Source organism: Melopsittacus undulatus, chromosome 12, assembly GCF_012275295.1.
Source record: "Melopsittacus undulatus isolate bMelUnd1 chromosome 12, bMelUnd1.mat.Z, whole genome shotgun sequence".
Taxonomy (NCBI): domain Eukaryota; kingdom Metazoa; phylum Chordata; class Aves; order Psittaciformes; family Psittaculidae; genus Melopsittacus; species Melopsittacus undulatus.
Genome location: NC_047538.1, coordinates 5,583,419 through 5,608,338, shown reverse-complemented (window position 1 = coordinate 5,608,338; position 24,920 = coordinate 5,583,419). Strand labels below are relative to the sequence as shown.

Genomic DNA, 24,920 nt, shown 5'->3' with positions numbered 1-24,920 from the left:
ATATGACTGCAGCTCTCTGGAGGCTTTTATATACCATGCAACTTAATATCCCAGCAGAGTCTTTTGACAAAAATTATAAACCTCAAATATCAGGTTTGGATTAAATAGACATTTTATTTCAGGGAGGGTAGAGGAGGGAAAGGTACAAAGTAACTAGAAATTTCTCGAAAGCAGTAATTGCTATTGGTCGTTGTGACAGTGGGGATGTTTTATTTATTTATCTTACATATTCATGACTGTGTCAGTGAACGTAGGATGCATTTTTTGGCTGCTTTCAGGAGGGCCATAGCAACAAAAAGGACAAAACTGTATTATTTATAGTATTGTTTGTTTGCAGGTTTCACCAATTACATGCGGAGTCCGTCAGGGGACATATTCAACCCAGAACACTACCAAGTGAATCAGGACATGAGTTATCCATTGAGTCACTATTTCATTACCTCTTCACATAATACCTACCTCATGGGAGATCAGCTGATGTCCCAGTCTAGGGTGGACATGTATGCATGGGTGCTGCAGGCTGGCTGTCGGTGCGTAGAAGGTAAGTATCAAAAAGGAATCATCAGTAGCCTCCATAGTTTTGTCTGTCCTCTGTAAAGGAAGACTCACGACTTCTGCAGAGGGCATAGCAATTGGGTAGAAGAATAAGCCAAGTAAAATGGAACAACAAAATAATCTTGCCATATAATTGACACATTTTCTTGATTGTGGCATATTTTGTAGACTGAGTACTAACGTTCAGGAGACTCTCTTGGTGTCTGTACTTTCTAGCCAAGTGTATGACAACCAGACTGGTAAATACAGCAGAATTCCTGCTATACATGAGAGGAAAGCTGATATTTCTAATCAGGGAAGTAAAGAAAGTGTCTAATGGATGTCATTGTTTCTGTTCTACAGTTGACTGCTGGGATGGGCCAGACGGTGAACCAATTGTCCACCATGGATACACTTTGACTTCCAAAATTCTCTTCAAAGATGTGATTGAAACTATCAACAAATATGCCTTTATCAAGAATGAGTATGTATATAGTGTGCCAACTTGAGAGTCTGAGAACTGTGACCTGGCATCCTCCTAAAGGCAGATGGCGAAAATCTGACCTGTTCCTGCATATGCCAGGCAGAATTCTGAGTAGTTTATTGTGGGGAGAAAGCCTTCAGAAAGGAGTAACCAAGGCACAACTGAGTAGGGACATTCTGTACATATGTGTAGGGCTGTCTTTATCCCATTTGTAGACCAGAGGATCAACAGGGAATGATGCAGTGAATGGCTGACAGTTTAACCACATCTCTCTCTTTGTGTGCCCCCAAGTGATGCCAAGGTTACACTAGGTTGCTTCAGGGCCGGGGAGTAAGTCAGAGAGCAAAGGAACACAAAGGGACAGGAGCCCAACTGTGGAGAAAGCAGACTGTTCAACAGAAGTAGGTTATTTTCCCTACCTGTATATTGCTCAAGAAAGCAGAGAATTATGCAGTGGGAAGCTTCATGTACATTGGCAGTACTGTCCTCCTCCTCCTCAGGGTCAAAATAGGGGTGTCAAACTAGTTAGTTATATTTTTCTAAGATAAATGAATTTATGTGTGTAAAAGCTTCCCCAGAGCAGCCCATCTGTCTTCATTAATAAAGCTGAGCTTGCTGTGAAATTTCACCCTAGGTAAACTCCCTGTGAACCTGAAATCTTTGGAGTTTGCCTGAAGAGATGGCAAATAAAGGGCAGGAAAGCTGGCTAAGGGAATATGAACTTCTGGAATTGTTGCAGTTCTGAAAAGCTTTACAGAAAGGTCCAATGGGAAGATGTTACAACTTAACTATTTGTGCTCGGGTTTTTTCCTTATGGGTATTGATGCTCAGTCAGAGTTTAGTACTAGATGAAATGTACACAAGACCTGCAGTTGTTTGCTTTCCCAGGCTAGGCTGGGGCACAGCTGTTGGTAGGCTGCACGTTCAGCTCAGGAGCTGTCTTCAGGCAGAGCTAGGAATTTAACCATAGTCATCAACCGGGAAGTTGTGCCCTGCAGGCGTTGTCTGGCTGGAAGCCTCTTCCTGATGAGGAACTAATGGGAGGCAGATGTCAGGACAGACATCTTTTATTCATAATCAGTTTTTAGTTCATGAATCCCTCATAATTCAGCCCTACAAACTGCACTGTATGCTGACTTTTGTGCTCATCCTAGAAGTACATCATCTCTAAACAGAAATCCATCTTCAGTGTGATTTTATATGACAGCAACCGCACTGGAAGTTCAACAGTTCCTATCTTGATGCCTTTCAAGCAACCAGGCATTGTTATTTTTTAGCCTCAGGCTTTGAAAACCAATAATAAATGGCAATGATAAAACTAGACCTAGAAATAATACTTCCTGTCTTTTAGAAGAGGCTTTACTGCAGGCTTGTTTGTATGGCACTGCTCTGCTGCCAGCTGGAGAAGTTTCCGGCAAGAACTAACAGAAGGTTTATCCCTTGGTTGCTGGAAGTGGGAAGGTAAAGACAAAGCCCCTTTGTGTTCAGTCCTTGGAGCCTTTATTTACTTTTACCTGTGAGAGTACAAAAGGGCTGAAGCACAGATTGGGAAGGAGAGTTGAAGGCACTGGCTGTTTAGGCTTTCCTCATGAATGGCACAATTGGTGGTGATGCCTGTTACAGAAATGGCTCAGACAGTAATAACCCTTATCATCTTAATGCTATAAAAGCTAAATTTGCAGTTGATGATACTTGCTTATGTCTCTGCCAGGTACCCTGTTATTTTGTCAATTGAGAACCATTGCAGTGTCATTCAGCAGAAGAAGATGGCTCAGTATCTTACAGAAATCCTGGGAGACAAACTGGATCTGTCTTCTGTGCATAATGATGATTCTACCACTCTCCCTTCACCAGCAAGTCTTAAAGGAAAGATACTGGTTAAGGTAAAAACCTGCTCCATTTGTTCCATCCCTCTTTTTGTTTGTGATGATTATGGTTTCTGCTTGCTTTTTGCTTATACCCTAACATAAATCAGTTTACAAAAAACAATCTTCAAGGACCTGGTGCTTAAGGTCCTGAACAAATGCTTTCTCAATCAATAAGAGCCTGGTTGCATGCTTGGAATACTTTTTCTTTTGTTGTCTAACCTGCCTGTGTAATCACTGTCTTGTAGGGGAAGAAACTTCCAGCCAACATCAGCGATGATGCAGAGGAAGGTGAAGTTTCTGATGAGGACAGTGCTGATGAGATTGACGATGACTGTAAACTAATGAATGGAGATGTAAGTTAAGTGACCATTTGAATGTAAATATAAGTCAGGTTTTCCCATCCCAGTGAGAAGAAACCTTGTATGAGCTTTCCGGAATGTGGATGTGGTCTAATCTTTGGGATTCATTGTCAGGTCTTTTAGGTTCTAAAACTTCATGGGGCCTTCTTCCCCTCAAAGGCAAAAAAGAAAGGAAAAGGTTCTGCTTACGCCAAATTATGGTTATTGTTGCAGAGCACCCCTTTGGTTTGCTGAATGCTGGGTTTAATTGATTTTCACTGCAAGGAGATGATAAAAAGGAGAACATGTTAATCTCTGCTTGCCTCCGTCTGAAAATGCCTTCTTTTTCATCCTTTTAACAGGTTAAATATTTTGTCACTTTAATCTTCTGGCAAGTGACATTGCATCTCACAGAAACAATATAAAATGCACAGCAAAACCATTTAATAGCATGAACCAGATTGCCTTGAAGCAAGATTGCTTTTTCAGTCCGTAGGGCCTTCCCTCATTTTGTGTTATGGATTTTCATCTAAAACTGAAAAAGAAACTTCTTTGTGAATAAGTCTATGAAAGGGGAAAACTAATTTGTTTGGGGTTTTTTAAATATTAAATTAGAACTGTATTAATTAGTCTTACCCTCTCATCACTTCAAATAATCTGTTTAGATCTAACATCTACTTCAGGGCCTCCTATGCTTCCATACCTTACATTAGATCTGATACCAACCTGCAGGTACCTGCTTCACATTATGCACCTGAAGAACCTCTTTTTTAATTCTTTTTTTTCTGGCATGCAACATTTTAGCTTGCATTAATCCTGGCTGGAATTGCTAAGACTTTCTTCATCACTACTCAATTTCATGATTCTGTTTTGTTTATAGGCATCTACTAACAGGAAAAGAGTGGAGAATATAGCGAAGAAAAAGCTTGACTCACTGATAAAAGAATCCAAGATCCGTGACTGTGAAGATCCAAACAATTTTACAGTTGCCACTCTACCAGCAGGGAAGACTGGCCTAAAATCAGACAGTAAAAAGGTGAACATGTTTTATTGTACTTCAGTGGACCTGATTGTTGTTCTGTTTGTCTCTGTAGCTACATGGTGTTATTATTTCATAACAGAATCCCAAGGGTTGGAAGGGACCTCGAAAGATCATCTAGTCCAACCCCAACAGTAATAACAGTAATGCTTCTTCTTTCATAGTTGGATGTCTGCATTTGGGCCTTAAATCTGTTTTGGGACTCCCTGGTAAAGATAGCTCAGTTTACCTATCTGCAGCTCTGAACTAGAACTAATGAAACTAAAGAATGCTTAGCATTCCCCTGAATGCATGATAGTGTGAGTCCCACAATGATTTTGTGGAGTCTGTTTGCCATTAGGACCCTGCTAGGTTAACTTGGATAATACAATATAACCAGATGGCCAAAATGTTTTCCAGGGATGTGGGAGATCCAGGTCAATGTCCTCAGTCAGACTTAGGCAGAACTGGGATTTTGAAGCTATGTTTTCCATTCTTGGATGCCTGCCCTGACCATAGCTTACTTGGCTATTTCAATATGTGAGAAAACACATTCCCTTCTTTAGTATTTTCTGTAATATTTTGTCCTGATGTCTTATTACCACCTTGTGCTGCTTACAGAAGCTATGATATAAAGAAGAATACTTTTTACACTTATGTCCACATAGTGGAAGCTTCTTTTCCATTTGCTGATCATGAGAGTTGAAGTTTAGCTAGTTTTCTGATTCACACTTGATGCAAAGGGGTACTCTGTTGTTGCAGATGAGTAATGAAATATGGCAGTTGTTCAAAACACAAACTGAAATCCAAACCGCAATAACTTTCAGCAGTGACTTGAGAGAAAGAGGTGTTTAGCATTTCCATTTGTTGTGTTTTATTAGCTTACTAAATAAATCTTATATTGCTGACTTGGGATTCACAGCTGAATTCATTCTGTTACTGCTGATGCCAGGTGAACATCACTGTCAGATACACAAAGCTTTTTTTCTTGCTCATGCAGCAATTGGAGCATGAAATGTGCACACGAAATGACTTCTCAATAGGAAGAAGTTTATTTTCCATTACACAAAGTTGCACAGGAAAGTTGGGCTTTCCCCCCTCGGTTCTCTATGTTCTGTGCATTTACATTGCATTTTAATTTTACACTAATGCTTATTTATAAAAATGCACTCAGCCCACAGCTCCACTTCAGGAACTTGAGGCTTTGTCATCTTACAATTTGTAATATGCCCCAAAAAAGCTTAGGAAGAATGTTGCATGCAAATGAAAAACATTGGAGATGTGTCAATAATAAGCAGAGGTACTAACTAGGGATTAAAACTAGATGAGAACTAAAACCAGCCTCCCAAAACTTTCTATGGCATGAGTTCTGTAGCTACTTTCAAGCCTAATGATTCACATGAGGCTGTTATTCTTGTAAGATGCACTTCAAGAATCCTTTTGTGTAGGTGTTAACCAGAACACTCTGTGTTGTATTAGTCTAGAAAGCAATGAAACTGCAAGGTCGTATTAAAAACCAGAGGCACCAAGGACATATATACCTTTTTAGGGATTATGAGAATGTTTCTTCTTTCTTGCCATGGAGTATCCTACTGAAACTGTAATTGGCAGCAATAAGTCCTGTTAAACTATGCTTTCCAAATGTTAAGCTACAAACCAGTTGGGTGTCAGTGGTTGTACATGGTATGGGGGCATTCAGGCTCTGCCTGGATGAAAACGAAGTTGGGGTTAGGTATTTGTGTGATTTCTGTCTGCTTTGGAAGTTCCCATGGATGAAAATTATGGCAGTTATTGCTGGGATACGAATTCCTGAACTGGTGTTCAAAACTAAAGGCTGCATCAGCCTGATCCAGTTCTGTTGTTCAGATATGCTGTCAGTGGCACTCTCTTTGTTCTGCTATGCTATTCTTCCTGTTTGATTGCTTTAGACTAAACTTGAGGATGATGTGGAATCTGGGGAAGATTTCAGCACCAGTAAGAGGCAGGGCCGGTCGTTGATGGGCAGCTTTTCCAAGCGCAAGGTGAGCCACTTGGTACTTTTGGTCTGCACTAAATGTTATATTCTTGGATAGGTTTTTTCTTTGCACACAGGGGTGGATAACAGCACTGTAATTGCATTGTCTGGCAGAGGCTTGCTATCAGACTGTTCACTGAATAGAGAGGCTGGCTAACTGCCTTTGGTTATAACTCTGCATAGCAGATTCTTCAGACAGTTGTGACATGATGGTTTTATTTCCTTGTGGCACAGAAAAAAGGAAGCAAATTGAAAAAGGCAGCAAGTCTGGAAGAGGGGGAAGATGACTCAGATTCTCAAGGAACTGTAGCCAGGAGCTCTGTACATTGCAGCAGGTTTGTTAACAAGTGATTTGACAATTTTGTTTCTAAAGAAGATAACTACATAATTGTACCCACTAGATACTGTGCCTAGAAGCCAGCTTGCTGAAAGCTGCAGGCACATGATGGGAATCTGATATAAAGATGGCTGCTACTAGGTCATCAGAATGATCTCCTGGTGCCATTCAGACTAATTAACAAAGTACATTGGACCTTGTATATGTTTTGAGCTCTTACCATCTCATCCAGCTGACATACATGCCACTTGACCGGTGGCCCAGAGCATCCATTAAGGTGGATTTGCAGAGTATCTGGTCACCAGCTGATGTTTTTAGTTGTTTTAGAATTTGCTAAATGAAATTGCACCAACATTCAGGTGATTATTTTGGTTTTTCTTTTGAAATTGCCTCTTCAAAACCCTGACATCAAAGGTCCTTTGCAGAATGGTTGTTTAAGCTTCTGGCTTCAAAAGTATGAAATTAGATCAAGCAGTTCTCTAGGATACTTTGGAGTTTTCTCTGGGAGGTTGGTAGATACACTGCTAGTGAAAACCTGAAACAATGAAGAGCAGAGCATGAGTTTCATATTGTTTCTTTGGGATTTAAATAGTTTCTTTGTTAGCACTTGACAAGTAAATATGTATGTGAATAGCTATTCCACCCTTTGGTCAAAGCAACTGAGAGTAATCCCCACCAGATTTGAGTAGTGTCTCCCACCTTCTTGTATATCTTTATCCTGACTGATTTTTGAATAGGAAAGATAAATTTTACTCCTTAATTAATGGGAAATGAATTTGTTTTATCTTTCTAGGATGAATCGACAGAAGAAAACAATGAAGTTGTCCAGGGCACTCTCTGACCTGGTGAAATACACAAAGTCTGTTGGCATCCACGATGTTGAAACTGAAAGTAGGTTGAACTGAAAGTCTGCTGAAAATAATTGTTACACAAAGAAAAGGAAAGGTTTCTGTGCCCACCTCTCTTCTTATATCCCAAAAATCTTGGATCATTTTTTAAAACTTTTTAATGAAGATTCAGGTCATTCATTGTATCCAGCTTCTCTCCTAGCAATAACTCCTCCAATAAGAACAGTGATTTTGCTATAATATTAGAAAAGTGTAGTTATTTCTGGGTGGGCTCTATTCAAATGATGCTTGATACTTATGAGGAACTGGTGCTCTGTAGGCTTGAATGCTTTACCTAATAATAAGGAGATTACCTCTAATCTCTTCTTTGTAGTCTCTTCCAGCTGGCAGGTTTCATCTTTCAGTGAAACAAAAGCCCACCAGATACTGCAGCAAAAGCCAGCACAGTATCTGCGTTTCAACCAACATCAGTTGTCCCGCATCTACCCATCTTCCTACCGTGTGGACTCTAGCAACTACAATCCCCAGCCATTCTGGAATGCTGGCTGCCAACTTGGTGAGCAGAAAGAAAACCTGTTTATTTTTGATATATTTTGGGAGGAAAGTTTTAGTAGGAACTCTGGAATCACCCCTTAGAACACTGAGTTCTCTGCTCATCCAACTTGACTGATAATTGAGTTCTTGTTACTGTCTATGTTATTACCTAGACAGATGACCTCAAACATGTGTCTTACATGCAAGTAGTTTTCTGATAAATGGAAATAAATGAACTTTTGAAATGCAAGAGGACTTCAGAGTTCAGACTCTTTTGGAGATCCACTCTCCCTGAAGCTGTGATATATAGAAGAGATCTTTATCATAAAATGCTTGAGGTTTTGCATCCAAGAAGTCTAATGTGGAAGTGTGTCTAGGTGTCCTTCCTTTAACTTGGGTCTACAAAGCAGAGCAATGTTAATGTACTCAGTAAGTAATATCACCAGGTTTTGTGTTGGTTTTTTTATCTAGTTGCACTAAACTACCAGTCAGAGGGGAGAATGCTGCAACTGAACCGGGCCAAATTTAGTGCCAATGGGAATTGTGGCTATGTCCTCAAACCAAGCTGCATGTGTCAAGGTAAGAAAAATGAGCAACATGAGTGGATCACTTCTTGCATGAGAAGAGTGGGTGTGGATCCTTACTACAGTTTGTTTAAAAATACATTTCTGATGCTCGAAGCAAACAGACTAGAAGGTATCTATAGCTGAAGGCATGCTCCAGACTGCATTTCTTTCACATTATGTGATTTCTCCTTCTTACAGGTGTGTTTAATCCAAATTCTGAAGACCCGCTGCCTGGTCAATTGAAGAAACAGCTAGTTCTAAGAATTATCAGTGGTCAACAACTCCCCAAGCCACGTGATTCTATGCTGGGAGACAGAGGAGAGGTATGGCACAATCCATGATTGTTCTTGCATGTTGGAGAAGGTTTATTTCCATATTGGCTGGGCTAAGGATAAAGATTCAACTTCCTGCAGTTAATCTGTCAGGAGACATAGTCTATGACTAAATCAGGTCATTAATATCCTGGATCTTTAGGTGGTTTTCTTCACTTCTAAGCATCACATGATGTGATGCTTTTCCTCCAGCTGTCAATACAGTGCCTTCAGCAGGAGCAAAAATGGGCCACTAAGCTCATCATAGTGAGCTTTTACTCACCATAGTATTCTAAATTTCCTCTTTCCTCCAGAGCACCCTTGCCAATACAGCCAGATGTGGTACCCCTTGCTAACTTTTGAAAGGCTTTCTTCTTCATTTCTTGTGCTGTTTGTTGGTGTCACAATGTCACCCACATGACTTTATTGAAGAATAGTCTTTAATGAATGCTAGGATGAAGTTCTGCTAGAATTAAAATTCCCTTTTGCAGTTAGAATCAAACCTCTCAAGCAAGTTCCTACAAGCCCGATTCTTGGATGAATGTTGCAATCATCTTCTGTTTACTCTTTCTGTACACAAAGAACAGAGAAATGATCCATAGAATAGAACAGAGAAATGATCACAAATGCATACAACATGATGATTTCAAATTATGCTTTACATGATTTAGCCACAGAGCTCTCACCAGCATAATAATGCTTTACAGAAAGGCTCAGGACCAATAATTATTAAGACAATAATATACAATGCCCACACTGTAAAAACCATGGGCTGGAATTTCAGCTTTGCCACTCTTTATTTTCAGTATTTGCTACCTTCTGTTTTCCAGATCATTGATCCATTTGTGGAAGTAGAAGTCATAGGCTTACCTGTCGACTGCTTCAAAGAACAAACTAGAGTAGTTGATGATAATGGTAAGATTTTGTGGGGCTTAGTTTTCTTATGGCTGAAACATCCTCTTTCAGGCAAGTTTTGTTCATAGAGACATGAATAGACAAAATGTGGTGCCTATTATGACAAAGCACTGAAAAATTGATTTGAGCATTCTTGATGTTCATCAAACTTGGGTCTTGAATTGTTCTACTGAGTTGGTATACTGTTGTGAAGGTCTTGGTGTGAAACAAGGCATTTGTCTGACTTCTCATTGTGTACGAGAAGGGTGTTTTGAGCTTGCTGTGGTCCAAAGGAAGCAGCTTGTCCAAACACCTGCTGAAAGCATGGCCAAATGTAAGTCAGATTCAACTCTGTTTCTTGCAGATTCTTGTGCTGTTGTGTCTCCTGCTGAAGTCAGTGGGAGTACTGAATTTTCCAAGAACAATGATCACACTATTAGGAAAACCAGAATGGCATTGCAGTTTAGTCATTCCTTATGTAGGTAGTCTTGTTTCTTCTTGCATCTTGTGAAAGGAATATCTAAAAGCTGATTCCTTCATTCCAAGGTTTTAACCCCATGTGGGAGGAAACGTTGGTGTTCACAGTGCACATGCCAGAGATCGCGCTGATTCGGTTCCTCGTGTGGGATCATGATCCAATTGGGCGTGATTTCATTGGACAGAGGACAATAGCTTTCAGCAGCATGATGCCAGGTAAGACAGAAGTGGTGAAATCCTCTTCTGTGATAACTGAAACTGCAAAATGCTGGGTTCATGTGTGTGCTGTGGGAATTTCTAGTTTGAGCAAAAGACTGGGAGTTTGGACCCTGAGTTCTCTCCCTTGGTTCAATCCTGACTTACGTAATGCTCAAGACTAAATCAACTCTACAGGACTAGGTTTACAAAAAATTGGTAAGATTTTTAAGCCGGATGGCTGAATCTTGTGCATTCGGAAGGCTGTCATACAGAATCTTTACCGCTGGTGCCTCATACTGCTTTTTGCCTCCATTTCTTGTACACGAGTGTTTGAGAATCACTGGAGCTTTGATTGGCCTTATTACAATCAGTAATATTTTAACATAGAACCACTAGTTACCCATTCTAATGACGGGATCCAGGTTATTAAAAGCCATTTTCTGCCAGTTTCCTAGTTCTGTTTTCACTTCAGTCTTCTTTCACATTAAAGCTTCTTCTCTGTATATTTTCCTTTTCTTTCAAAGTAAAGAAAAAAGTTTCTGTTTAAGATTGAAAACAAGCAGCCAAAAAATCAAACATCTCAAGGAAATTAACTTGGTTGAAATGTTTGCCATATTAATGATAGACTGTAAGTCCCCATGATAGTTTAAGTCACACTGTAAGTCCTTGTAGTCCAGTTTAGTCATGGTCTGACAGCAGCAATAATGGACACTGGCGAAAACAGGACATGGCTTTTTCTAAACTTACAGGGACAAGAAGAGGTGGCAGTGAGGTTTGTGAGTGCTGTGGCTCCTGGGTAACTGAGTGCGGCTGGGTGATGCATAAGCCTGGATGCTTATTGCACGGAGGAGCTGGGAATGAAATAGTGCATTTCTTTTCCTCTTTACAAAAGCAGAGTCTCTATATCCTATCATCTGTTTCAGGTTACCGGCATGTGTACCTGGAGGGTATAGAAGAAGCATCCATCTTTGTTCATGTGGCAATTAATGACATTTGTGGTAAGGTGAGTGTCTTCAGTGGGATAGAATATGTACGTAAGTGAACTGACAGGATTTTATATGACAGTGGGGAAGTCCAGTGATTGAAGGTCCAAGCTAGTTTGTTCAGCCAGAGTAATCTCCATCTCTCTGATTGTCATGGTAGCCTGAGAGCTTTCTGAATATACATGGAGATAAAGGCAAATCATATTGGAAGCTGTAAAAAGATTTTTGCAGTGCCTTTTGTGGGAGCCAGGGGGGAAAGTTATTTCACTGCAGCTTGCACACATTTATATGATGATTGTATCCAACACAATAAGTGCACCTTGCTGAACAAAGGGTTACACACCTGAACCCTGACTGCTTGTTGCATGTAAAGGCTTTGCCTGCCTGATGCTTTCACACTTTCATTAAGATCTCAAGGATTAAACTATCTGGGTGCTGTATCTAAATTCACATGAAAAACTCCAAGCTGAAAGTAAAGCCCTAACTTCAGACTTTTCCTAGGCCACCCGAGAATGAGCTTCTTTCCTTGCGATGCACTGGATTTAGTTTCTTCCGTGGTATTAATTTCAATGAAATTCAGGAAGCTGCGTATCTCACAGCGCTGGCACAGTTTGTGTCCACGCTTAAGGACAGGCTGGTTTGTGGTACCAAACTGCAATATCAGCATCCTGACAGCAGAGGACAGCATTGAACAGGCCGGGTATCCCGAGTTCCCTTTCGTGGGCTGCTGTTCTTAAAAAGGAAAGCAACTTTTTTAAACTGCTCGATTTTAATCCAGACTTTTGTGGGATGAAGTAGAGATAAATCCCAGGAAAGCCGCGGTTTGTATTTATGGGGAGAAGGGCTGTTTTGGGAAAGAAGGTTTCTTTAGACATTTTAGCTCAGTTCCTGCTTTTTTTAATTTGGTGTCTAATGCCATACCTTTAGGTAGGTGTAGCTTCATCCTGACAGGATAGGAATCCTGCCTGGAACTCCGTGTGATAGCACTATGGATCAGTTTGAATTTAACTCTGTTAAGCGAAGAGACATTAGGAGATTTAGGTGAAAGAGAGGTGTTTGGTGTTGGTATGAGCAGGACAATGCAGATGAGCAGTGTTTAATTCTGGGCTGTAGGGCCTGTCACAGACACCCAGGTCATGGACAATTGTCATTTAGTCCCAGGCTTCAGGGAAAAGTGGTGCAGGCTGAACATTTCAATGCTAAGATCTTTCCTGACTATATTTTGGGGTTGAAGGGAACTGCATAGGATGTAAGTTGTGCCTGTTTTGATGGGGGTGGGGATACCATTGTCGCAGGAGCCTTACAGACACTTGCTGAGTGCTTCCATCAGCACCCATTCAACCAGCGTTAAACTTTGTCATGAACTTCTTTGGGGTTCCTGTGAGATCAGGCTTCGGCATGAGGCCAGAGGGATGGAATTGGTCTGATCAGTGCCTGCATCCCTCACCTATGTTCTTTAATGAAAGCAGGCATTGATTTGGTGTATGCATCCAGCAGGGAAGGTGACTGCCCTGGCCAGCTCTACTCATCCTTTTGTCAGTTCTTCCTTTCTGTTCTGTTCTGTTTTTATTCAAAATGATGCAGAATAGGCAGATTCTCCTCCTTCTCCCTGTGTTGTGTGCATTCATGATCCTTCAGTTGTTTGCTACTTTCAGGTGATGTCCTCTGCACTGCTCTTGCAGTACTATTGTGAGGATAGCAAATGTTTCAGTATCCTTCATTGGAAGTCCAGTTCTTTAGCTCAGTACCCACTGCAAATGGGATTTTTAAATGAAAGCTGAGCTGAGCCTGCATGCTTTAATCACAGACTAGTAACTTCATCAGCTTCCAAGTCACTGCTCTCGATAGCAGGGTTTCATGAAGAGACAATGTTCACAGTCTATGTGAATGTTTTAAGAGTTTTCACCTCAAATCTTCTTTGGCAACATTGCATAGCATTATCTCCCTTTAAATCTTTACTTTACCCAGCCTTTCATAAGCATTTGCTCTTATTGTCTGTTTCATGAGTAACTGCCTGGTAACAGTTATAATTTGCAGTAGTGCAATGTCCATTTAAACTTTGACAGCTATTCTGAGGACTTCAGATTTTCTTGGTGTTTTAAACAGCTGAAGGACCCTGTGTGCATCCTTTGTGTCCTTATCCACTGGCTTCCTCCTGATTTGCTTTTTTGATTGCTTTATTCCCTTTTCATGTTCTGTGTCTATCAAACACCCCTTATTTCATCTCATTATCACTGCAGTCTCTTTGGATTTACTGGTGTTAAGATGCTGGTGCTGTGCACAGATGGGATTGAAGTACAAGGAATTGGAAGGAAAGCTCATATATGTGTTTGAATTAGTTTATAATTTTTAGTAAGAACTACTGAAAATATGGAGCAAATATTACACAGCCCTTCTTGGGTTGGGGTCTAGGAATCATGCTCTGCTTCGGTTTCTCAGTTAACAGAGTTCTGTTGAAACGAGGATTATTTCTCTGCTTCCACTTTGTTAATTATGGGCAGAAAAATCACCATGGTTATCAGCCTGGCTTTTACCCTTTATAAACCCAGATATTCTAATCCAAGCATTAACCTTTAGGGGCTTTTTTCTACATGTAGATATTGCACCTGCTCTGTAGCTTGATATTACTGAAGCAGACTCTTAGATGTTTTTTTCATCTTAACTTGTATTTAACTGAAATCTCTCTTAGATTGCTCTGTTTCCTGGAGGTGCTTTTCTTTGTCCCTGTCTCTCCTGTAGTTTATTCATGTACTGTAGAATGTGGTTTTCTAGACGTGCATATCTCTGAGATCCTCCCTCACTGTTGTTTTGCCTTTACTCTGTCTGTTTGTGATTGCAGTGGGCTTCTCTATGTCAAAAAGTCTACTTTTAGAAGCAGAGCGTTTTTAGACGCCTTGAAGGTACCCCCTCCTGCCTCAGGGAGGTGCAGTGACCACCACCACACACCTGCATGCCTCTGACTAGCTGCTTCATTAGCATCAGTGTTTCCTTAGTAATATTTTGAAGCTCCTCAACTCATGTAATGTGAATGGCAATATTTGACTTGGTCAGTTCTGTGGGGTCGTTGATCAGAGAGCCCTCCATGAATGAAGCAGATCCAGGATACAAGCCCTTCCATACCCTCCTTTTCTATCATCTTTGAGGCTCTACCTCTACTGTCTTTTTTCTGGTGTAATTTAAACCACCTTTTTCACATGGAAGAGAACAGTAAGAGGCCAGGTTGGATGGGGCTTTGGGCAACCTGGTTTAGTGGAAGGTGTCCGTTCCACTAGGACCCAAACCAGTCTGTGATTCTGTGATTAATGGTGAATTGTTTGCTAAATTGTGGGAAGCCTCTTGTACTGTTTTCCAAGTCTGCTTTAAAGAATGCAGTAGTCCTGTCAAAGCTGGACCGGAGCTGAAAGCCCAAGTTCTGGATCTCCGTCAAAATGGCTTTCCTCTTTCTTTCTTTCTTTTCCTTTTTTTCCCTTTTTTCCAACTTTTTTTTTCCCTGAGTTAATAAAATTTGAGTTTGGGTTCTTGAATCACTCCACTGATTCAAGCAGTAGTAGCTAGCTTAACAAAGATGCACCAAGTAAGCTGGACTGATACCTGGAGCCCTGCACTGCTGTCACCCATTCCATCAGTGCTTTCCTTTTGTTGGATATTATTGGGGGGGGGGGTGTATGACAATTTTTCTGGGTTTTGCAAATCCTTACGTTGTCTGTTTCTTAGAGCACTAAATCCATGTACTTGCCAACTTGTCTCCATTGAAGCAGAATGCTTTTTTCCTTTCACTCCTCAACAACTGCACAAACTCAATTTGAAGTGAAATTCAAAATGATCCAGGCAGCCTGTTCATGAGTCTGGCTCTCACAGAGCTTTATCAATATGTAAATTACATCTTCTTTGCCTTGTATGGGAAAAATCAATCCCTACCTTCTATATCTTATCCTGTATATACTTTTAAAGGCCAATTTAGGTCTCCTTAATCATTTTCTCCTCATAGTGGGTCTTGGCATGCAGTAGCTAATCTTCAGTCAGTTATAAAAATTGTGGCAAACAAATAAACCTTGATCCCATATGGAAGATTGCACAGGACACTTAGAAATAAAAGCAGCTTTTAACCCAGGCTTAGTGTACAGCACAGCTCATATCTATCCATGAAGTGCTACAAAGCAAAATCTGAAATGCATGAGCATGCACTTGAATAGTTTGAGGTGAAAGAGAGACCACTGTAATTTAAATGAGACATTTCTGTGCTGTTGGCTGGCACTGCAGGAATGTGACCTCACATGGCACCACAGGGTACGACTTGAACTGAGAGCAAGTGCCAGCAAGCATGGACGCTGCTCACATTTTATCATGAGCTTCTTATCATGCATTTCAGTCACAGGCTTATGTACTCTGGTTTTATTCATTCTTTGTGCTACAGCTGCTAAAGAGTCTGATCTAACTGGGACATCAAGAAAACAAATAGGAGAAAAATACCATGTCTCTGCTGTAAGTGATTTATGTGTACGAGGCTCTTTGTGCAGAGCACACCCAACATGGTCCTTATCAGGCATCAGCCTGTTGCTTTAAAAGTTGGCAAATACACCCGGAATGTTTACAGGAATGCTGAACCTCTCTGTTTCACTGACATGTAAATCAGCTGTATGATGGTGGGAGATTTATGATGGTGGATATATATGTTTGATGCTTAAATAATACTGAATTTTACAAGGTACTGTACTATCACCCTGACTAACTTGGCTTGTTTATAGTGTGTTTCTTCAGTGATGCAAACATACCTGAGTGTCTTTGGATAAGTATTGTATGGTAGGAACTTATCAAAACATAATCACACAGGTGGAAATTGAAGTATTTGATGATCATTTATCATGCAGGTAGTTCAACTGCTGTTCATAGGAGAGCTCAATTCAATTGAAGTGTAGATCTCCTTTATAGGGGAAAAATCTGATAGTCCACAGTGTATTTCCCAACAGTTCCTAAAGAATGTAAATCTCCATTTGAACATCCAATTTATTATTACCTGTTTTAAGTCAAGAATATTATTTAGCTTAAGAGGTCACTATCAACTAAATTCTGTAACAACATCATGCTGCAGGACAAGTAAAATGATTTCAAAGTAACTTCTTAAAATTACCATCATTTCTACAGTAAGAAAATGGTGACAAAGATAAGCCTGATTGGGCAAGTTTATCTTAAAAACATAGTTGAGCAAAGAAAGACACAATATCCTTCCAATCCTAACTATTCTATGATTCTATGATTCAATGAAAGCTGCTGCTACTGATTTGTTTCATTTTTCATCTCTGTCCTATTTCTGGTTCAGTTCTCATGCTGGTGGTAGGAATATGGCAGGAGACTCTATACATGGTGCATATGTGACCTGATCATTTGTACGTGAGTTCCTGAGGCCAAAGGAAGAGACTTGCTTTTCCCATTAAGGACATGTTTTGTTTTGTTTTAATTTTCCAGGCCAAACAGGCTCTAGGTCTAAAAGGTCTGTTTCTCAGAAATCCAAAGCAGGCCTCTCTGGACAGTCATGCTGCTGGTCAGCTCCATCGCAAACATTCCTTTAGCAGCCACATCCTGAGGAGGACAGCCAGTGCGCCCACCAAGAGCCAGAAGAAGAACAAGAAGGGCTTTCCTGAAATTGCTTTTGATACAAAAGACAACAGCTCTGAAGGGGTCAGTGAAGACCATGAAGTGGACGCTGCCTCACAGCCTCGCTTTGAGCAGGAGCCAGAAAGTGCTCCTCTGACACCAGCTCCCCGAGATGGTGCCAGTGGGGAGGTACATGGCAAGGGGTTGAAAGGTAAGGCCCATGTTTCCCATAAAGCCAAAAGCCAAAGTTGTGCTCGAGGGGGTGCTGCTTTCAGTGAACCCATCCAGAGGTCTGACAGGGTCCGGCTTCAGGAGCACCAGAGCGAGAAGCAAAGTGTCTTTGCACGCTGTGCCATCAACAGCTCTGGTAGGATTGGAGTGGCCACCAATTGCATGAAATGTATGATTGGTTCCCAGGACAGCCCAGATCTAGAATGCCAGTGGAGTGACCATCCTACCAGGCCTATTGCTAAAGATATACTTCACCATGACCAGTATAGCAGTATAACTGGAGAAGAGAGGTTAGAGCTAAAAACCTGGGGTGTTAAACCTGTGAAAACTCAGCCCAGGCGGCAAGCAGCAGATTTGCAGTCTTGCAGCAGCCCTGGAACTGGTGATGATCTAACAAGGAGCACCCAGTCTTTTGTGACCCCAGGGAAGAAAACTGTTGAGTCTAAATGTCATGGAATAAAGGCTCATTCCCATCAGCGGTGGCAGTGCCAATCAGGTGGCAAGTATGGAAGCACTGTCAACTTGGTTGCAGCCAGCAATGGCTCTATATCCTCCAACTCCAGCAGTCTAGAAAGCCTTGGAAGCCCAGAATTCCCCAAGCGCTGTTCTGAAACTTCTCGAAGGCAAGTGGGCACCCTACAGAGGGAAATGAACGCCTTGTTCGTTCAAAAGTTGGAGGAAATTCGAAGTAAATCCCCTATATTCTTTACTGGTAAGACCAGATTTTCTTCACCCTTCACCGCAGATCACATCATTGTCTCAGCTTCTGCATAGCAGCTTTACCTAGCAGCTCCTGTCTGTTGTTTTGTTACCAAGAGCTCTTTTTCTTTATTGTTGGCAATGACTGAAAAAAAGTCTGCATAAATGTTTGTATTTTATTTTATTTCCTAGAGCTTTCTGGTCTAGATTAGTCCTTCCCATGCCTAGCTGAGCATCTGCAGTGGTGAAACTGTCAATGGCCCATCAGTGCTTGGATTGCTTGTTTAGAGTGTTTTGTTTCCTTGTGTGTTACAATGTTTTAGTGAATGTGGTATGATACTAAGTGAATTTTAAGATCCAAACCAGAGCATTAAGTAGAGATAGACCACTGGAAATCTGTATTAAAAAACAGTATTCATTATCAGTATTTGTGTTTCACTGAGGGATAACCACACCAGAAATGATGCACTCTGCTAGCAGTAACACTAGTTCCTTCCTCAAAGAACTGCAAACTTACTGCCATCAGTTCAGGGATTACTGGATAGAATTCTCTTCTCTGGGTTATTCTGGAGATCACATTTAATGAACACAGCAGACCATCCAGGTCCTAAATGTCTAAATCCCCATTTATATATGTGCTTAATGTTATGTTTGTGATTTGACTGTGACCTGAGGGCACAGTTGCACAATATAAAGGAGTGAGGTATGTGATGTGATGCTGCTTGACACCAGCCGAGCTAGGTGGACTGTTGGCATTTCCAAAGTAAAATGTGTCAGTTTAAAGGACAGCTGCTTAAGCTACAGCATTTTATAGCTGTGCCCAGCTAGAAATATGCACGTGGTCCCTGGGATCACGCAGCTGTGTCTGTGCTCATGAGCTGGATGTTTGGGGAGATGGAGAATAGGAGCAGAGGTGATCAAGGTTTACATTTTAATAAGGAAACTTGCCCTTTTTTCCCCTCCTGATTTGTCAGAGGGGAGGTAGGGAAGAGATTTTGGCAAGATTTTCTGTTTCATGCAATTATGAAGAGGAAGTAAAGAAAGACAACTTTTGTCTGTGACTACAAAGCATCTCTTCCAATCCCTCCCCATTAATTGTCCAAGGAATTTGGACAAGGTTATATTTTTGGGAACATTAAGGGGCTTGGTGCTTCTTGGAGTGCAGTCTCTTTTTTAGTAACAGATTCTGGCTTCTTTGAGAGCCACATACAGGAATGTAAAATGCTCTATTTGATCAGTTAAATCTGGTTCAGTGCCTACGATTTTTCTATTTCTCTGTCTTAATTCTACTTTTTATGTACTTTCCCCAATATCTGCTTTGAGGCTTTTAGGAAACTCTCAGGGCAGTGGGAGCAGAGGGGAGAAGTTTGCCCATTCCCATGCCTTGAAATGAATTCAAAGCAGCAGAACTCTTTCTATGCCTAGATTATTGGCATTAGGTTTTTCATAAGCTCTGAGTAGTGTGCTGTATGAAACCATTTCCCATTACCAGTGCCAGCTCCCCTGCCAGCTCCCCAGGTCACTAAATAAATACTGTGATATGCTTGAAATTTGATTAAATCCATCTGACTTCCCAAGCATGGAATCAGCAAACCTTTGAAATGGTGCAGCAGTCACTTGGAGTGGCTGCTGCTGATCCAGTAACAAACACTGTGCTTGCACAGTGTGCTCTCCCCATCTGCCCTCCATTTAATGCCTTGTGCCAAGAAACCAGGGAAACCAGTAACATCAGCCTAATATGGGTGCATTTCATAATTAACAGTCTGTTGGTGGGAAGTGCCACTGGGATAAGACAGGAAACTATAGTCTCTCATTGTCCCCTTAATGGCAGCAGCATTACAGTTCCCAGTATTGGGCTGTGGAATTGTCCCATAATCTATGCTGATGGCCCAAGATTTTTCCCATGCTGATGGATGGGGAGCAGAGTTCGTTTGTCTGATTAGCTCCAAACTCTTCCCAATACTCCTCCAGATCCTGACAAGTTCTGTTGTGCTGTGAATGATGGAGTTTGCTTATGGACACATGTGCTGCCTTCCCTCTGAAGCTGATCTCACATGGCCTGTTGAGCAGCTTTATCCATCATTAAGCATCTTGTCACTGTGCTGGAGTGGGAATACTGGTGTTGAAGGGAAAGGCACAATATTTCCTTGGAATTTTTTGGTAATGCAGGTGATCTCTTCCCTTAGCATTAGAAAAGGGAGGAGGCTGGATTCCATTCCCCAGCCCAGCAGAGTGCATTTCTTGAACAACAGCAAAAATTGCTCTTTATTTTTCTATCACTAAAAAATGGATTTAAAATCAATCCATTTATGGATCCCACTGAGTGCTCTGGTTGGTCAGAAATTCTTAGGATCCTACAAGAATGTGTGAATATTTCTGTCTGTTTCCCTTCCCTCCCTCAGCACTCATTTATCCTGTTACCTGCACCTGCCTTCCCTACATTAACTGGATTTTTCCTCTGTTCTGTCCTATTATTCCACATGCACACTCTCTTTCTAGTTAAGAACTGAAAGGACAAGCAAGCCAAAGGTAACTGTCTCCTGAGTGTTACTGATTGAAGCACTTTGTTGCCTATAGTCCCAGTTTTTATCTGTTTCCTGACATATAAGTATCTGCTCCTGTGTTCTTAAGGTTGTTGTCTGGCTCAGTGGTGCTTTACTAGTTCTCAAGTGCATGTTTGCATTGTGATTTGGAGACATGGGAAATAGTCTGTTGGGCATGATTGCTTTGGCTCTTGGGATACAGGTTATAAACACTGCAGGCAGATGGGGAGTTCCCTTCAGGTAGTTGGTGGCCATAGGGATCCTATGGATTGTGCTGTCACCTGGTGCTCATGAGCCGCATGTCTGTGCAAAAGAAATGATAAACTTCATTAGGAAAACCAAGTTACCCTGTTTAAAGTTTAGTGTTGGTTTTAAAAGACACACTGACTATGCTCCATTGTATATGTATAGCTTGTGCTGTTGGTCATCTGCTCCAGAAATCCAGCGCTGCTTCTCTTCCAAGTAGTTGATCCCTGGGATCCTGTCTGTTGTTTGAGCAGTGGTGCTCTGATTATTGTACATAGTCTGCTGATGCTCTGATGCTTTGACACATTTGGATGCTGGAAGGAAGGAAAAGAGCAGTTCAAGTGGTTGCTGCGAGGTGGAGGAAGAAAAGTTATTTTATGGGAAGGGGCACAAAGGACACAAAGAAATGGATGGGTAGTTTGAATAAGATAATCAGAAAAGCAATGTGATGCTACCATGCATGGACTGAGATTCTTTGAGAGCAACGGGGCTTTTGAGGAGGTAAAACTGAATGGGCAGAATATTTTGCTGCCTTTAGCCAGATGATTGAAATCATAAGTTATTATAAGAATCATTATTAATATCTGCAGCTACTACCTGAAAACAAAATAACACAAGAAGAATGACTCTTCAGCTGAAGCATCATTTATAATAGGTATTAATTCATGTCTCTCTTTTTCCTCTTTCTTTCTTTTTCCTGTCTTTTCATGTCTCCCAAGTAGATGTCTGCCATTTCTCGATACAGAGGTCAGTCACTTCTTTATGCAGCCTAGAAACTATCACTGAAGAGCCTGTTATTGCCAATGAAAACCATCACACCAGCCTTTTCTTCCCTCTGCCCATTGCTCCTTACAGTGATTCTGAAGAAGCATCTGTGTCTGATCATTCCACTGAATCTCGATCAGAAGCAAGCAGCACATCCAACCAGCCTCAAGAATCTCTACTCACTAGAGAGCAAAGAACAAATCTGGCTGCAGAAGACCAAGTGCAGGTAGTCAAAAGAACAGCTGACACAAGTTTAGTAATTCAAGAGGATGAGAAGACAAGCGTGGCAGGATGTCTCAAAGAAGAAAATGGCTGGACACAGGCATGCAGTAAAGCTGAAGACCAGTATGGACTGGCAGTGCACCCTCAGAAAGCCTGGCTGGTACTGGCAGCAGGTAAGACTGATGGACAGCCTGTTGAGAACTGCCAGAACCAAAATGGCCAACCAACCATGAGAAGCAGAATTGAATCCAAAGGGCAAACACTTGGTGCAGCAGCTGTTGTACGGCAGCAAAACAATGTGATTCACAGCACACAGACAACTTTGCCTCCAGATACTCTTCAGAAAGCCCAAGCTGCACAGGCTCTACCTGTTTCTCAAACAGGCTCTTACATGTTAGTACGAAGGTCAAAGAGTGAAGGCCTGAAGATGTCAGACTCCTCAGCCTTAATAAAAATCCCAAGTAGCCTGTCTCCAGCAGCAGAGGTATACTTCGATGCCACTGTTAATGACCGGATCTGGAGCAAGCTAGATTGCAGCAATCATCGTGACAGCATGTCTTCCTCTTCCAGCATGTCCTCCAATGACACTGTGATAGATCTCTCTCTCCCCAATCTAGCTCGCAAAAGCCTCCCAGATCTTGGCATCCATCATGAGAATTTTGAGCCACTTGCCATAAGGAAGGGAATGCGTCCACGATCAGCCACAGCCTCCAGTAACGAGATGCCAATGGTGAGCAAGAGCAAATCCAACCCTAACCTGAGGTCTGGCCAGCTGCCAGCAGATGAACTGTGCCCCCGTCCTCTTGCCAGGGGTCCTCAAGACGCATTCTCGTCCATCCCTAGAAGGCATACCTGGAGCAGGCTCTACATAGAAAGTCTCAGACAGTCTTCTAACAAATCCAAAGCACATGACATGGTTGGGAATAACCAGGCAAAATCCAAAAGTCTTGGAGACCTTACCTCTGATGATATTGTGTGCACTTTTGAAAGCAAATACCGTAGCATCAGCAGGAGCTTTGTCACTCGCTCAATGCGGGAGCAGCGCCGCTCTTCAGGCCTGAGATGCTCAGTCAAATCCCAGGATGAACTGACGGAGCAGCTGAAGAAGCTGACAGCCTTTCAGCAGGAAAATGATATCACTTCCCCTATCAGCCTTGACCCAAGTGAATCTGAGGAGGAAGGGGAGAGCGTGGGGCTCCTGCGCCGCTCATCCTCACGCAGCCAGAGCCGGGTGCGGTACATCGCCAACAGGGCTAAACAGGCCCAGGAGAGGCAGCGGCTGCAGAGCCTGGGCCAGCTCGGTGCCAGCCCCATCGAAGAGAGAGGGAATCCTGAGGGAGCCTGCAGCGTTGCAAAAGCAGTTTGTACGGATACAGCTTCTCCTGCTGTGTTTACATCCCAGCCCAAGAACCAAACTGATTATAACACTGACACAGAAGTCTTCTTTATGCTGAAACTGTAGTTCTGGGGAGCACTGAAGAAGGTGATGTTTACAATCCTAGCAAGCAAACCACAGTGACCTGAGAGGCACAAAACACCCTCATCTGGTTTAGCGCTTCCTGGCCTTCCCTTCAGTGTAAGGGGCCTTAATATCATGACTCCAAAAGAACAGATGAGTGTTAAATTTGTCAGCTTATAGAAATAGAACCATCAAGTGAAATCAGACACTTGTATTTTTACAATCCTTATGATCTGACCTCCTTTTTTCTAAATACACTTTCCCAGCCTCAAATTTGGCCTCTGTTGTGTGTGACCACTTCTTGCATTTGCATTTTGCTCCATGCAAATCTCATGTTCTTTACAAATTCCAGTAACTGCTTCTTAAAATAGCTAAAGCTGATGTTTAATAGGTAAATGCGATGCTAACAACAGCTAAAGGTTAATCTTTTGGATCCACAAAAAGAGGCTGGGATGCAAGTCATGCTCCCGGTCCTGGCTTATTTTTTGAGGCTTCTGAGAGTGTCTTCTCTGGGAAATATTCCAAATTGCAGTGAAATTGTTTCATGAATTAGTAAAGTGGTAGATAAAGTCCATCTTCCATCGTGGACCTGTTTATTGCAGATTGTCTCACTCTGAAGAAGAGCTCTCGCTCTGTTCCAAAGCAATGCTTTTTTAAACCAAGCTTGTTTATATATATATAAATATATATATACACCTCCATGTGTATGCAAATTGATGTCTGCACATAGCTGTGCACATGCACACACTTTAACTGAACTGTGACTGTTCCTTGTCTCAAAGCATCATCTGTGGGAATGAGACAGGAGAGAGAAGGGAATTACTGAAAATAGACTGGAAACATCTTCTGACTTTGGTTCAGAAATGGCTCAAAAGCAGGCTGGTCTTTGCTTGGAAACAGACCATCCCTTCCTGCCGGTACTTTAACAATGCTGCTGTACATAGCACTTTTTGGATGAATTTTACTATTTCTGTATTGCACTGCCATGCAAAATTTTCAAGGATATGTTTTAAAAAGAGTTATTTAATTTTTTGTAGATGGATATGTTCAGAATTAAAAACCAACTGAAACTCTAGAGTAATTTTTCCTCCCCAGTTTTTTACGTTCTATTTTTAGGGATGTCATCGTTGTCTTCCTGTCCGTCCCCCCCCAGTTATTATGTCATTTATTATAGATGCACATTTTACCAGTGATGGAGAAGAATGTTTACTGAGATGTGTTTTAAAGAGAAGCAGAGATTTAATTTAATTTCAGGCTGCATAGAGGCTGCATTGTTGAGAGGATATTTTGCTTTTTGTTTGTACTGATTCCTTTGTGTATATTGCAAAATCTAAAGATCTGTTTGTAAAACCACCTTACACTACTAAAATAAACATATTTAACCCTCCAGCTGTGACTCTTTAGCTGTAACATAATGCTTGTTCTATGCTCTCTAGGAGTCTGTGCTGTGCAAACATGGTGATTCCCATCTGCCTTGTTTTATCTTCAGTGGGTAACATGTAATTTCACTCTTCATTCCGGTTCAGATCCAGCTCAAGTTTTCTCAGGTCCACCAAATCACGTGCAAGTACTGGTAGAGACTGGCATTCTGTTGTGCTGTGATGCACAGCACATGGGTTGTCTCAAAGTCCTGCTTGACACCCAATGATGCCTGTGTATATGAACATTCTAGGGGAGCTCATGTAATTAGTAGCCAAACAGACACAATCCAAGGACCTAAGCTGTTCTGTTACAGCTCTCCAAGGAATGTAGTCAGCCC

General features: G+C 41.6%; 1 protein-coding gene across 1 annotated transcript in view; it reads left to right on the top strand.

The window, feature by feature from the left end:
* PLCH2 (phospholipase C eta 2) overlaps positions 1-24,543 on the top strand; it is a 78,080-nt gene extending 53,537 nt beyond the window's left edge. The window contains exons 9-24 of the mRNA XM_013127648.3: positions 338-541; positions 898-1,018; positions 2,730-2,901; positions 3,132-3,239; positions 4,105-4,260; positions 6,171-6,263; positions 6,491-6,591; positions 7,387-7,484; positions 7,815-7,997; positions 8,447-8,554; positions 8,740-8,864; positions 9,683-9,767; positions 10,293-10,439; positions 11,345-11,424; positions 16,868-17,207; positions 21,438-24,543. Coding sequence (XP_012983102.2) covers positions 338-541; positions 898-1,018; positions 2,730-2,901; positions 3,132-3,239; positions 4,105-4,260; positions 6,171-6,263; positions 6,491-6,591; positions 7,387-7,484; positions 7,815-7,997; positions 8,447-8,554; positions 8,740-8,864; positions 9,683-9,767; positions 10,293-10,439; positions 11,345-11,424; positions 16,868-17,207; positions 21,438-23,164 — 3,848 coding nt within the window. The 3' untranslated portion in view covers positions 23,165-24,543. The remainder of the gene's footprint in view (positions 1-337; positions 542-897; positions 1,019-2,729; positions 2,902-3,131; positions 3,240-4,104; positions 4,261-6,170; positions 6,264-6,490; positions 6,592-7,386; positions 7,485-7,814; positions 7,998-8,446; positions 8,555-8,739; positions 8,865-9,682; positions 9,768-10,292; positions 10,440-11,344; positions 11,425-16,867; positions 17,208-21,437) is intronic.
* The last annotated feature ends 377 nt before the right edge of the window (positions 24,544-24,920 follow it).